This window comes from Manacus candei, unplaced genomic scaffold (assembly GCF_025592945.1).
Source record: "Manacus candei isolate 608988 ecotype Guabito, Panama unplaced genomic scaffold, ASM2559294v1 h1tg000003l, whole genome shotgun sequence".
Classification (NCBI taxonomy): Eukaryota; Metazoa; Chordata; class Aves; order Passeriformes; family Pipridae; genus Manacus; species Manacus candei.
Genome location: NW_026138051.1, coordinates 6,835,704 through 6,848,210, shown reverse-complemented (window position 1 = coordinate 6,848,210; position 12,507 = coordinate 6,835,704). Strand labels below are relative to the sequence as shown.

The following is a 12,507-nucleotide window of genomic DNA, read 5'->3' as shown; positions in this document are numbered from 1 at the left end:
GACATTGCTCTTTTATCTCTTCCTGTGGTAGCTTCTTACTGAAATAACCATTTGTGGATTAAAAAGCACCACCACAGTGTCGGACAGGACTTCTATATGTGTTCTATCCTTAAATACCTGTAGTAACTCTTGTTCCAGTGCCAGTGAGCTGTTTGTCAGTATTCCACACAGAGAGCTTGAGGTTAATCTTGAGTCCCACAAAAACTGTCTCTAGAGTTCTGTGGCACCTGAAAGGTGCTGCTGAGAAACACGAGGTGTCTCACTTTTCAAATATGGTGAGGGTGAGATGTTCATACCTGAAAGGCTGATCCACACAGAGAGAAATCCCTTCTTGCTTAGTTATGGGAAGAGAACTTCTTTAAGTCACACTAGGGGAATTTATTACTCAGTCACTGAAGGGGTGGAGGCCTTGGATTCTGGCATTGCCTGTCCTGAGCCTTGTTGTCTTGGCCTATCAGGACAGTCTGTTGTTAATGTTATAAGTTATAAAAAACCAGCCTAAAATAAGTTTGGCATGCCTTAGTCCTTAAAATGCAAGAGTAAGAGCTTTTATGAATCTTTCTTTTTTAGGCCAATGTGATGCTTGAATATGATATTGATGAAGCTCAGGCTCTGTTAGAGAAGAATTTGTCAACAGCCACAAGAAACCTCGATCTTCTAGAGGAAGACCTGGATTTTCTCAGAGATCAGTTCACCACTACAGAAGTCAGTATCCTTTTTGTTCCTTTGTGGGGGAGGAGGTGTATGTGAAAGCCAGCATCCAGGTAACAACCAATTTCCTGATGTGTTTTTATCCTAGACTGGCTACCCTTAAAATTCTGTAGCACCTGTGAACTTAACCTGTTCTAGCAGTGCAATGAAACATTGTGTTTGCAGGGCTGAGCTGAGGGTCAGTGTGTTGGAGGAGGCAAAGCTTGTGTTTGTGTCCCCATGAAACCTCCTGCAGTGGTTGCAACCCAGACTGACTCTGGGGTGAGTTAGAACTGTGAATTGGTGCTGTGGATTGATGTCCAAGTGGCCATTTCAAAGGAAGTGACTCTTCCTCTCTGGAGCTTGTGAACGTTGTTCTTTGGGCTGTTGCTCATCACACCCAGTGCAGCTGCCTCCAAGCTGTAGCAAGTCTGGGGCTGGCTTAGGCTGTGCTCAGCTTTTTTTAATGAGTGTAGCCATCAACTGAAGCATTAGATCTAGTAAATGAAGGCACAACTGCTCGTTTTTCCAAGTTGATACTTAAGCTGTCTTAGTGCTGCAGGAGTTTTGGATGCCTGAAGTAGGCAAATGCAGCTGATAAGGGCAGGTTGACTGAAATCAGCAAAGAGTAGCTGTAAGTAAAACTAAAAATGCAAAGTAAAACTAAACTCTGCAATATTTGGATATTGGTTCTTTAAGTAGTGGTATAAATGCTGCAGTTACCAACAGTTACCAGTGTTCCTGCACGTTGAGGCTTCACACCAAGTCAGCCCTTTCATTAAGTGGTTTCTATACTGACTGTTACAAATAAGTGGCCAGCTCTATAACCTACTTTTCCCCTTTTTTTAAAATCTTTTTTTTTTCCTCTTTTCTGATTGCATGAGCTGTTTCCTTAATTCCACACCCTCAGATATGGCCAGAGTTTATAACTGGGACGTAAAGAGAAGAAACAAGCAGGACCCTTCCAAAAACAAAGCATAGTTTTGCCAATTTTAAATGTGGTATCGATTTCCAAATATTTTTTATTTAAACACCCCCAAACTTCATTCGGGACTGATTTACTTTCAGCATTTCAGTAAATGGTAAAATATATAAAAACTAATGGTGAGCACCATTTTATTTATTTGTAAACTCAAAATTTGGTTTCATGCATGCTTCATGAAAAGAATTATTTGAAAAAGCACCACAGAGTCCAGCAAAGGACATCGTATTTTGATCAGACCAGTCTGTCATAAATAAATTTCTGCCTGAAAGCCTGTTTGAAAAGCTGAGGGGCATGTGTGAAATGGAGCCTGACATTTTAGTGGGTTAAGGCTTTGCAGGGTTTTCATCTCTGTGTACAGCTGATGGAGTTAACTTTGACTTGGGCTGGGAAGATGTGCAGCTGTAACGTTCTGGGAAACTGAACAAATAGAGTGGAGTCTTGGATTTTGTTTCAGTCAGTTGGTGGGCAGCATCAGTCTGCAAAGCATTCCTGGATATCCACTTTGGATAGTTTGTAGTAATTATGGGTTAGCTAACTGCCTGTTACTGAGCCCTCAGCACTTTACACACAGCAGTTTGTGATTTGTCCTCAGCAGTGGTAAATGGAGTGAGCAGCACAAACCATGTCAAGCCTGCAGGAGCTCTCACCCCCTTCTTCCTCATACCTGTGCACACGTTGCTTGTTCTGGCAAACACGTTGAACAAGGACACCCCAACACTGAGAGCCTGTGAGGGCCCCCATTTCCAACCCCTTAGCCCAGATGTCCAGTTCAAATGTCTGAGCACTCTTGGCCTCCCAGCTGGAAGCCTGTATTAGATCGGGGGGGCTGACTGGAACGTGACCTCTGGTGTTACTCTTGGAGTATTTTCTTGGTCCTTCCGAAGCCTTGCAAGATTGTTGCCTTTTACCTCTGCAGTTTCTTTCTAAAACAAAATGCTCAGTGGTGATGTCAGTGGCTAATATTCACATTCTGTGACTGAGAGTACAGGTTTCACTGCAAAATAAATGCAAATGTTAACTGTTCGATCTTCATGTAAGAAACAATATACCTGTAAATTTTTTGTACTTTTATTTCATGATATTAAAATAGTAAAACTAAACAGTTGTGGCAAACAGCTGTTTTTGTGCATCTTTCTTTGTGTGAGTCATAAATCTGATGTGTGATCTTTTATAATGTTTCCCTCCCTTAATTGGGGCAGGGGGGAGGTGAAAAATTCCGTGTAAGCAGCAGACGTGAAAAGTGTGGCTGCTGGATCCTGGCGTGAATGAAAGGGGGACTGTGAGTCAGCACATCTGAATTGGTAACTGAAAGCAAGTGATTTACCAGCACTCTTCCTGTCAGAGAGCTGCAGAGAAGGGCAGAGAGCAGGTAAACCCTTAGCACTGTCACCAGTAAGTACCTGGGCTGGGCTTCTCTGTACCTTCCCCCAGGCAATGCTGTTTGTTTCTGTATCTGTGGCTGCAGCAGAGAAATGTGGAGTTCTAATGGATTCTCCAACAGGCATCTGCTATGGCAGGCAGGATGAGGGGCTGGTCAGGCTTTCCTTTTTTTTTTCTTCTTTTTGAGCATCAGCAATGATGGAAAGGCAGCTGCAAACATGTCCTGATTTCTCTTACAATTTTCAGTTTGGATTAATGAGATCCCAACAGGCTGAAGCGAGTTCCCTGCCTCGGGCTGGTCCTAAGGCAGCAATTGCCTGCCTTTGTTGTGCACAACAAAACGACCAGTTCAGCATTTTTGCACAGCAAAAGCAGCAGTGAGCAAAATCAGCTGTGCCACTGCCAGGGACCTACTGCTGCCTGTAAGGGGGGACTGGGTGACAGCCTTGGAGCTGAAATTACTGCTGTGTTCAAAGGTGTCTTGGCTGCAGGGGGGTGGGAGATGGCTCTGGCCATCATAACTCAGGTTTTGGGGTTTGTGTGTTTGATATGAAGTAAAAGAAAAACCCCCAAACATCACAGATGAGAGCCCGCCCAAGGTTCCCTATGACAACCCTTTTCCAGGTCTGCTCTGGCCTGTGCTGTTGAGTCTTTGCTGCTCTGTGTAGGAGCAGCAGGTCAGGCAGGAGCTGGAGCTGCTGTGCCCCCACTCCTGCCTGCTACTGGCCAGGCCTCCTAGAGGGACCAAGGCCGGTTCTGCTGCAGCTGCAGGGAGCAGGGGGTGTCTGGGGATTGTTTCAGAACAGTTGGGCTGTCTTTTCTCAGCAAGGCAGAGGGCTGGTTCTGCAGAGCAAAGCAGGGGCCTGCAGAGAACAGTGAACAGCAGCCGTGAGGCACTGCCTGGGTTGGAGGCACAGAGCGGGACAGGGAGCAGCAGCTCACTCAGAGAGAATGGTGGGGAGGGGGGGAAGGAAAAAAAAGAACCACCAAAGTTTCTTTACAAGTTTTGAATTTCACATTATCACGTAGTAACCATTTTGCTAAATACAAGCATGTTTTCAGTCACAGACAGACAGCTAAATACAGCGTTATTTTCACATTTCGTTACAGTGCATAACAAAGCGAGGACAGTGGATAGTACGCTTTTATTCTGGAGGTTCTGAGCAAGTTCAGTCTAACATGCAGATTGTTTTTAACATGTGGCAGAGACCACAGAAAGTTAGCTTTTTCTTTTTTTTTTTCTCTTTTTGTCCTAGAGTATAAGAGCTCCTGACCTTTATCCTGTGAAAGGTGTCACCTTCTGATATCTCGAAGTCCCTCTAAGTCAAAGCATTAAAACCAGTTGTTAGAAAAGAATTCTTAGCATATCCTATAAGTTCTTCATCTTAGAAAAAACATTCCAAATTTTGTACAGATGAATCTACACTTCCTATATTTTAATAAGCTGTCTAGAAAATGCAAGGAATTAGAAAAAGATGTAGATAATGATTTCTCTATCATTTAATATAACAATTTATTACCTCTAAGTAGTTAAGACTGTGTACATTTTCTTCTGTACTGTTCCTCTTTAGAATTGTGACACTTCTGTTTTTAAATTGAAGATTTACTCTGAAGGCCTGAATGTATTTACTGGCTTAGGCTTTCTGGAATTTCTCCCTGGGAGCAGTAAAGGGGAACATCCAAAACCCATTAAATAAAATATTGGCTGTCTCACGAAAGGTGATCTTTCCCCTCTGGCCAGGTTCTCGCACAGGGAATTACAGAATTTTACTATTGCTAAAATGTCATTTGATCCAAGTCCTGACTTACCCAGCTCCTTACTGCCCCTCATGTCACACACCAGCTCTGCCCCTGGGGCTGCTGCATCCCCATAACATACCTCATGACCAGCTGGCTCCTGAAAAGCCAAAGTGGCTGCTTGGTGGGTTTTCCATGAAGAAAATGACCCTTTGGTAGGTGTCTGTCCTTTCCTTTGTGAAAATGCAACTGACTGACCTGGTCTGAGCAAACCCCACACTCTGCCCGGGCATCAGCCAAGCTCCTGCAGCGCTCCCTGTATCCATCCTCTCCAGCTCTGCTCACCTACAAACAGATTTTGTAATGGGATTTTTTTTATTATTATTTTTTTTTAATCTTCAAGGAACTCAACCACAAGTGACTGTGCCTGGCATTCAGTGGGTACCAAACGAGGTGTTTGATACTTTCACAGCCTATACAAGCAGTGACAAGCTCACTGAAAAGCACCAGGCCACTGCTGCCCCCTCCCCTCCTTGCATTTGCTCCCTATTGCCCTCCCAGAAGGTGCAGTGTTGCTGCTCCCCTGCAGAGCCCAGGAACCGAAATTGTTCCTAGAACACTGAAAATAAAAGTGTTCAGGGTTTGGGTTGTTGGGTTGGGTTTGGGTTTTTTCAGCTTCAATACAGAAACCACAGGTGTTTTTCTCAGTGCAGACCCACCCATGTGCTGCTGCAAACTGTGAGAACAGGTTCAAAGGCAGAAACAGTCTGAACTCAACAGCAATCAAGACCCACACTTCTACAGATGGGGTAAATTAAAAAGCTGGAAAAAGTATTTTATTCTTCTCTACTCAGAGGCCTAAAATCAAACACTAGATGCTTCCTGTGGTTTTTACCTAATCCCCTCCTCTTGGCCACTGCAGTTTGGTGTATAAAGCTTGCAAACACGAGTAAAAAAGTCACTCTAGTTTTGTTTGTTTGCTAAATAGGCTGAACTTCCCTAGTTTGCTACAGGAGCACAGTCACCCTGCTGCACTTCAAAAGCTTGAGTTAAAACTTGGCAGAAGCAAAGCTTCTAAGTGGTGAATGGCATTCCCAGAAAACATCCGCCTTCATCCTGCCTTTGTAACACGGCTGCCATGCCACGATGGCCAACCTGAGATGGATCCTCTTTTGTCAAACTAAAACATGGAGGAAAACAAATTTTACTCTTGAGCATGTTTGTGGCTTTCTTTTCCACCTGCTCAGACACTCCTGCTGTGTGCTCCACCTTCCCAGTGCCAGTTCTCTTCCCCAGAGGCCAAGAAAGAAAGTGACACCTCAACAGCAGAAAGTGCAGATGGAAGCTGTCGCTTTCCATGCTATTTAACTTCTTTAAAAGCAAATCTCACCTTTTAGAATGTCTGATGCACCTGAGTTAAGCTTTTCAAGTTTTTTATTTTGTTGGGTTTGTTTCTTTCCTCCCTCCTTTCCATTCCTCCCTGTGACCTGGTCAGTACAGAGCTGTTAGTGAGACAGAAACACTGGTGTGTCCCACCCCAGGCTGCAGCACCCTGGCCTTAAGATACAAGACCTGAGGACATGGTTCTCTCTTTATGCTCTTGATCACTTATTTCTACTGGAAAGCCCTGAACCTGGGGTACTTTCAAGGTACTCACCTAGACAGTAAATGCGTAAAAAAATGCATTGAATAATCACTACAGCAGCAGGAGTTGCCACTTAGACTCCTGGTTCAGCACAGCAAGAAAAGCACTATTGAGGAGGGGGATAATTTAAATTTTAATAACCAATCACATAACTACTGTTTTCCTCTTTTAAATCCCACAGAATATTCTTTGCTATCGAACTAGGTTCAAGAACATAAGAAAGGAAACTCAGATGTGTGCATACCATGTCAGTAAACTCTGCCTGTGGAACTGACCTTGTGAGGAAATGGTATCTGCCTTTACACCTTCCTGGTGGTAATAAACAGCTGACACAAACAAAGATGTCCTCTTGCCTTGTCTCTTTCTGCCTACTTGTCATACTAGTAAAGTATCCATCCTGTGGCTTCAACACCCAACAGGGAGCTATGGATTTACTTAAAAGAGGACATGTACAGTACCCTGCCATGTGCCAGCCCATTCAGCTCTCTGTATACTCTCTCCTGTCTTGTGCAGCCCCTCATTTCTGCTTCCTGTCTCCTTACAACATCTACATGCACCCTCACTCACTCTGCTTCAGGTTTATAGCCCCCAGTTCTGAAAGGTTATTTGGAACAGAACATTTCTTTCCGGGCTCTGTTCTGGTGTCCAAAACAATGTGGGAGGCTGTTCCCAACGGGAGTGTTGCTCTCCCCTCTGTCACACCGAGTTCGCTTAGTAAAGTACGTTTGGTTAGTAGAGTTCATCACCACTCGCCTCACTAGAGGAGCTCAGCACAAGCACCGCCTATCTGACTTCACCACTTCTTCTGAAGAGTGCACTACGTTTGGGACAAACCCGCTCTTTACCCCTTCCCATCCCTCCTGGATTGAAATGTCCCCCCTTTTAACCAGCTCGTATATATCCCGAGTCAGGTCAGTGAAGGCCTTCTCCACGTTAATGGCATCCCGAGCTGAGGTCTCAATGTACTTCATACCATAAGCAGCAGCCAGTTTCTCCGCCTCGTGCCGGGTCACTTGCCGCTGTGTGTCAAGGTCACACTTGTGGCCCACCAAAACAAAGACAATCTGGTAGGGCTGGACGTGCACCTTGGTCTCCTCCAGCCACTCGTGGACGTTCTGGAAGGACCTGCGGTTTGTAATGTCAAAGAGGAGGAGTCCTCCCACCGAGTTCCTGTAGTAGGCTCTGGTGATGGACCTGCAAAGGAAGGAGCCACAACAAAGCGTTAAGTTACCGCTGTCTGAACATCTGTCCTTCAAGAAAGCAGCATTACCACCACCCCGTCTACCCTGCAGAACACCGGGCAGAGAAGGCCATTCAGACAATGCCTTAGCACTCTTAGCTTGTGCTCTGTAGAGCTTGTCATTCAAAGAGACAATTTATCTTGGCTCTAAGATTTCACCCTTGGGTAACTGCCCCACTGATTTATTACAGCTCAGTTCAAAATCCCCACCACTTTTGGTCTAGTTTCTCTCACAGATCTCTCTATGGCCTTGGCTGTTGGGCTGAAGAGTCCCGTCCACTGCCATGTAAGTTCTCTGAATACCTCATCTAACCCATTGGTTTAGAAGCACTGTGACAAATTAAAGGATTCAATTGAAACCAAACACCCACTGTCTGACAGATACATAAAAGCAAGAGGTCAGAGATTTGGAAGGCAGGGTTGTAGCTCCCCTCCATACACCCAGGGCCTTGGCACAGGGACATCCACCCATCCCTACACTTTCTCACACTGCACCACTGGTCAAAGCTACAATGCAGTGACAGGACACTGTTACTGGCACTGACAGGAGCAGCTGGTCTGACCCCTCAAGAAACAGCAAAATGATACAACAGCTTCTGAGGAAAATCTGCACCACCGTCAGTCGTGTTCCTGGCAAATACTGACAACATTAAACAGTCACCAGAAAGATCCTGGAACTGTGGGCTGAGAAATGGAGCCCATCTCCCTCAGCTCCTCCCAGCAGAGCCAGACCAACACAGCCAGGAGTAGGGAATCAGCAAGCACAGGGTGAGGGAATGAAGCTGAGGCCACGAGCCTGAGCAGAGCTACAGTTCAACAACTACTACACGTGGGAAAACCAAGAAGCTGAAAAATGGTGGTGTTTCTGCAAAGTCATGGATTTGATCTAAATCCAGAAGCAGTGATTGATTTCAGTCCCTGGAGAAATTCACATTCGGGCCTGAATTTTCCTTGCTGGAAAAATGTAAGCACTGCTGCATTTTTACCTTGAGACAAGTCCTTTTTTGGCCATGAAAGAGTGTTGTTACCGGTTATTTGGTCCTGTAGTGTGTATATATCTGCCAAAGTTGCCCCAAGAAAGGATGAACTGGAGTTTTCAAGAATTGTTTTATCAAAAGACATGCAGTAATGGGTGAAAATTCACAGGCAAAACTGAAGTAAGCCAGGAGCAGGGGAAAAACCACAGTTGGTTGCGCTTGGATAATTTGTCCTCTCCAATTGTCTGGCTGAGGGACAACAGTCACTCTGCACATTTGGCACTGAGGGAATTAGATCTGCCTTTTGCTATCTAGCCAGCTGCAAACAGATATTGGTGCTTTGAATTCACCCCCACACTGTCACAGGCATTTCTGCCTCTCCCTTGTGTTCCATGCCATCAGCCCTGGCTCCTCTGCCAGCATCAACAATGCCTCAGGTACTTCTGAAAGATGTGACAGGATCTAAGCTGAATGCTGCTTCGAGGTAAAACTAGGTGAAGGTCTCAGTGCCTTTTCTTAAAACATTTCCCACAGTTTTCCTTACCGATCTGCAGGCAGCAAAGAATATTGCCTGCTTGCTGCACATCCCTTCCCAGTTCCTTTCCAAGACTTCTATCTTCCCTCCTCACATGCTGGTGCAGAGCAGCACAGGGATTTGCACCTATTTTGGTCAAGTTTTAACATAAAGGCACTGTCCCTTTCTGGGAACTCTCCCCTCTTCTGCACCCACGGTGGGGACTCGTACCCAGGTCTGTTTGTTGGAGTATTTCCCTCTCTAGCCAAGGGAGAGCTGCTGGCTGGAAGGAAACAACTCTTCTGTAGGTGGTGGGACACAGTTCCAGGGAGCGAGAGCTGCACACGCTTTTGGTTTTGCTAGCATTACACAACACCATGTTTCAGACACGGAAATCACAGTATCTGAGCAACAGGAGATGGGCAAACCCTGCTAAATCCGTGAAGAGTTGTACCCTGCTCTTCTACAGCTCCAAAGAAGCCTCAGTGCTGCCCCAGGCAGCATGTTTTGGGGTTGGTCTGGCAAAATAGACTGGCACATGCTTAACTGTAACTCAAGCCTTGACTGCATGGAAATTGCTTCTAATTTATGGAGAGTGAAAGAGCTCACAACAGGGGGTCAGGAAGAGCAGAAATGTAGCACAGCTGCCTCTCAGAGAATGCCAAGGTGTCTTCAAAATAACTACAGTGGTTTCATCCTCATGGGGCAGCTGTTAAACTATGCAAAGCGGACTGGAAATGCTCAAATCTGAGAACTCTGTGAAAAAGTGGAGCTCATTCTTACGGATTTCCTTCTTAAGAAATTCCCTGTGCTATGACAAAAAAAGTTTAAGGGTTCTGAAGAGCACTTGCTCGATGGTGCTTCTTGCCTATGACCACAAGTCCAAGGGGTTTTGGCTTATTTCAGTAATAGCTAAATCTTGTCTTTGGCCAAGAAACATACCTTGCAGGAGGAGCCCAAGAGCTGCAGTCCTCATGGGACAGAATTTGCCACAGGGCTAATAGTGACTTGAGAGGGATAAACACAAACCAGACTTTTTGCCTGGTTTTTTTCATATTTCAGAGTGCACCATAAAGGCACCTGTGTTTGCTCATTTCCCTCCAGCTTTTCACACCGGGAATCTCAGCCTGCACTTTGGCAAGGGCATTTCAAAGTTGCACAAGGGGTTTTTTTATGCCATTGACCGTTCCTGCCCCTTGCACTCTTCCTGCCTGTGCTCACTGCTGCCCATCACAGCAGTGCAGCTGCCCTTGCACTGAAGGTCGCCTGCTCATCATGCTGACAACCCGAGTGCCAGGCTGGGTCAGCCCCCAGCACCGAGGGTAAGCAGCCCCCAGGGCCCCCAACTTCCTAATGTGTAAAAGAAAGGAAATTGAAGCCACCCGACAGCTCTCACCCTTCACAGCAAAGACAGAAACAGGCAACAGCACCCAGGTGTGTTTCCTACAGACCTCAGCCCAAGACCCAAAGCTGGAAGCTGATGCAACTGCAAGCTAAAGCACCTCCTCTCTCGGCAGAATAAAGCACCAGCTCCTCGCCTGCAAGGCTGCAAGGTAGCAGAGGAAAAACCTGTCGGTGGGTAAGGACCAACTACTGCACATCCTGGGCCAGGTGCCAGATGCGAGGGAAGGTGGTGAGAGGGGTGGGGGTAGGGGAGGTTTCATCTACTGAATGAAACCAAAACATTCCTCAGGCGAGTCATTACAGCACAGAAGTAGAAGCTCTGTGAAGCTGCACAAGGATGTGGAGCACAGAAAGTGCTCCCGAGGGGAGCAGGATGAAAGAGCGGATGAGGGTTAAAGACGCATGAAAAATATAAGCCAACAGGAGGCCAGGAGCTGCGGGTACACTCACAGCCTTCCAAATGAGCACTGCCTGAGCAGCATGTGTCCCACGGCACCAGCCCCTCTTTAGCTGGGGCCGAGCCTGCTCCAACCATGGCTGCTGTTTTTATCCCACAGTTCTGTGGGAAACTTGGCACGGTCCCACATGCTGCCTTTATCTTTCCTCATCGAGATTTCGTTACTGTTGCCTAACCTCCTAAATTGCCTCTGCCCGTGCAGCGCTCGGCGTGGCACTCTCCAGAAAGCACCTGTCATCCCTGCACAGCCACAGCCAAGGGTTTGTCCCGACCTTTCTCTGTCCTACGGAGAGCTGAGCTCTGCTGTCGCTGCAGAGCATCAAACCACATATTCCACTGCGTTTAGCGAGCATCAGCGTAAGTGTTCGGCTGTGGAACATCCTGGTCACTGCCTCCGCACCGGTGGGGAGCAGGCGCCTTCCCTGCCGGCCGCATCCGCCGATGCGCGGACACCTCCCGGCCGGTGAAACGCGGCCCCAGCGCTGCCTCGGGCCCCGTCCCCCTCCCCAGCGAGACCCACACCTGGGCATCCCGCACACCTGCGCACCCCGCACGCGGCCATCTGGGGTGGACACGGATCACAGGGACACACGAAACAGGGGACAGGGGGGCACAAAAGGTGCCAATTTGTCTCATTCCCAAACGCCTCACCCGGCTGCGCCACCCCCCGCAGACATCCCCCCCCGCCCAAGCCGGGCCCGCAGCCCCCGGCCCCGCGCCGCGGGTCTCACCGGAACCGCTCCTGCCCGGCCGTGTCCCAGATCTGCAGCTTGATCCTCTTGCCAGGCTCGATCTCCACCAGCCTGGAGAAGAAATCCACGCCCACGGTGGGGTCGGAGATCTGGGCGAAGCGCCCCTCGGTGAAGCGGCGGATGAGGCAGGACTTGCCCACGGTGGAGTCGCCGATGACGATCAGGCGGAACTGGTACAGCCAGATCGCCTCCATCCTGCAGCCGCCGGCCCCTCAGCGCCCGCCCGCCGCCGCGCCGCCCATGCCCGGCCCGCGGGCCCGGGGGCGGCCGCGGCCGCGCCGCTCAGGCGGGGCCCATGGCGGGCGGCGCTGGCCCGGCCCGGCCCGGCCCGGCTGCCGCGGCCCCGTCACCACCGGCGCATCCCCCCGAGCCCGGGCTCCGCCGCCTCAGCGCTGCGAGCACCGCGGGGCCCTCCCGGCAGCGGCGCTGGGGCCCGGCCGCGGGTCGCTCCCCCCGCTGCCGCTCCGCCCGCGCTCGCCCCGCCGCTCGCCGCCGGTGCTGGGATGCGGGGAGCGGGATGCGGGGTGAGGGATGCGGGGTGAGGGATGCGGGGCGCGCTGCGATGCAATGGCGGCCGCGCTGTTACCGCACTGCCGGGAGGAGCCGCCACCCTCGGAACGCGGCGGTGCGGGAGCCGTGCGGGGGCGGGGCGGGGCGGGACCGTGCGGGGCGGCGGGGGCGGCCGGGGGGACCGGGAGGGAAGGGATAGCCGCTGGCTGGGGGACC

At 48.9% G+C, this 12,507-nt stretch overlaps 2 protein-coding genes across 3 annotated transcripts in view; one reads left to right on the top strand and one right to left on the bottom strand.

Annotated features, from left to right (window-relative positions):
- Positions 1-2,810, top strand: part of VBP1 (VHL binding protein 1) — a 41,484-nt gene extending 38,674 nt beyond the window's left edge. For both annotated transcript variants that reach the window (XM_051789847.1, XM_051789838.1), the window contains 2 exons: positions 571-709; positions 1,601-2,810. In XM_051789847.1, coding sequence (XP_051645807.1) covers positions 571-709; positions 1,601-1,671 — 210 coding nt within the window. In that variant the 3' untranslated portion in view covers positions 1,672-2,810. The remainder of the gene's footprint in view (positions 1-570; positions 710-1,600) is intronic.
- A 1,237-nt stretch (positions 2,811-4,047) lies between these two features.
- On the bottom strand, positions 4,048-12,060 carry RAB39B (RAB39B, member RAS oncogene family). The gene is made up of 2 exons (XM_051789860.1): positions 11,761-12,060; positions 4,048-7,631 (listed from the first exon to the last, which is right to left on the bottom strand). Exons 1-2 carry the CDS (start codon positions 11,973-11,975, stop codon positions 7,205-7,207), a joined length of 642 nt encoding a protein of 213 aa, XP_051645820.1. The 5' UTR covers positions 11,976-12,060; the 3' UTR covers positions 4,048-7,204.
- Between the last annotated feature and the right edge of the window lie 447 nt (positions 12,061-12,507).

Excerpts from the sequence above, each read along its gene's own strand:
- RAB39B (XM_051789860.1), bottom strand. The coding sequence starts at position 11,975 with ATGGAGGCGATCTGGCTGTACCAGTTCCGCCTGATCGTCATCGGCGAC. Across the intron at positions 7,632-11,760 it reads GCCGGGCAGGAGCGGTTCCG|GTCCATCACCAGAGCCTACT; the intron begins GTGAGACCCGCG and ends CTTCCTTTGCAG.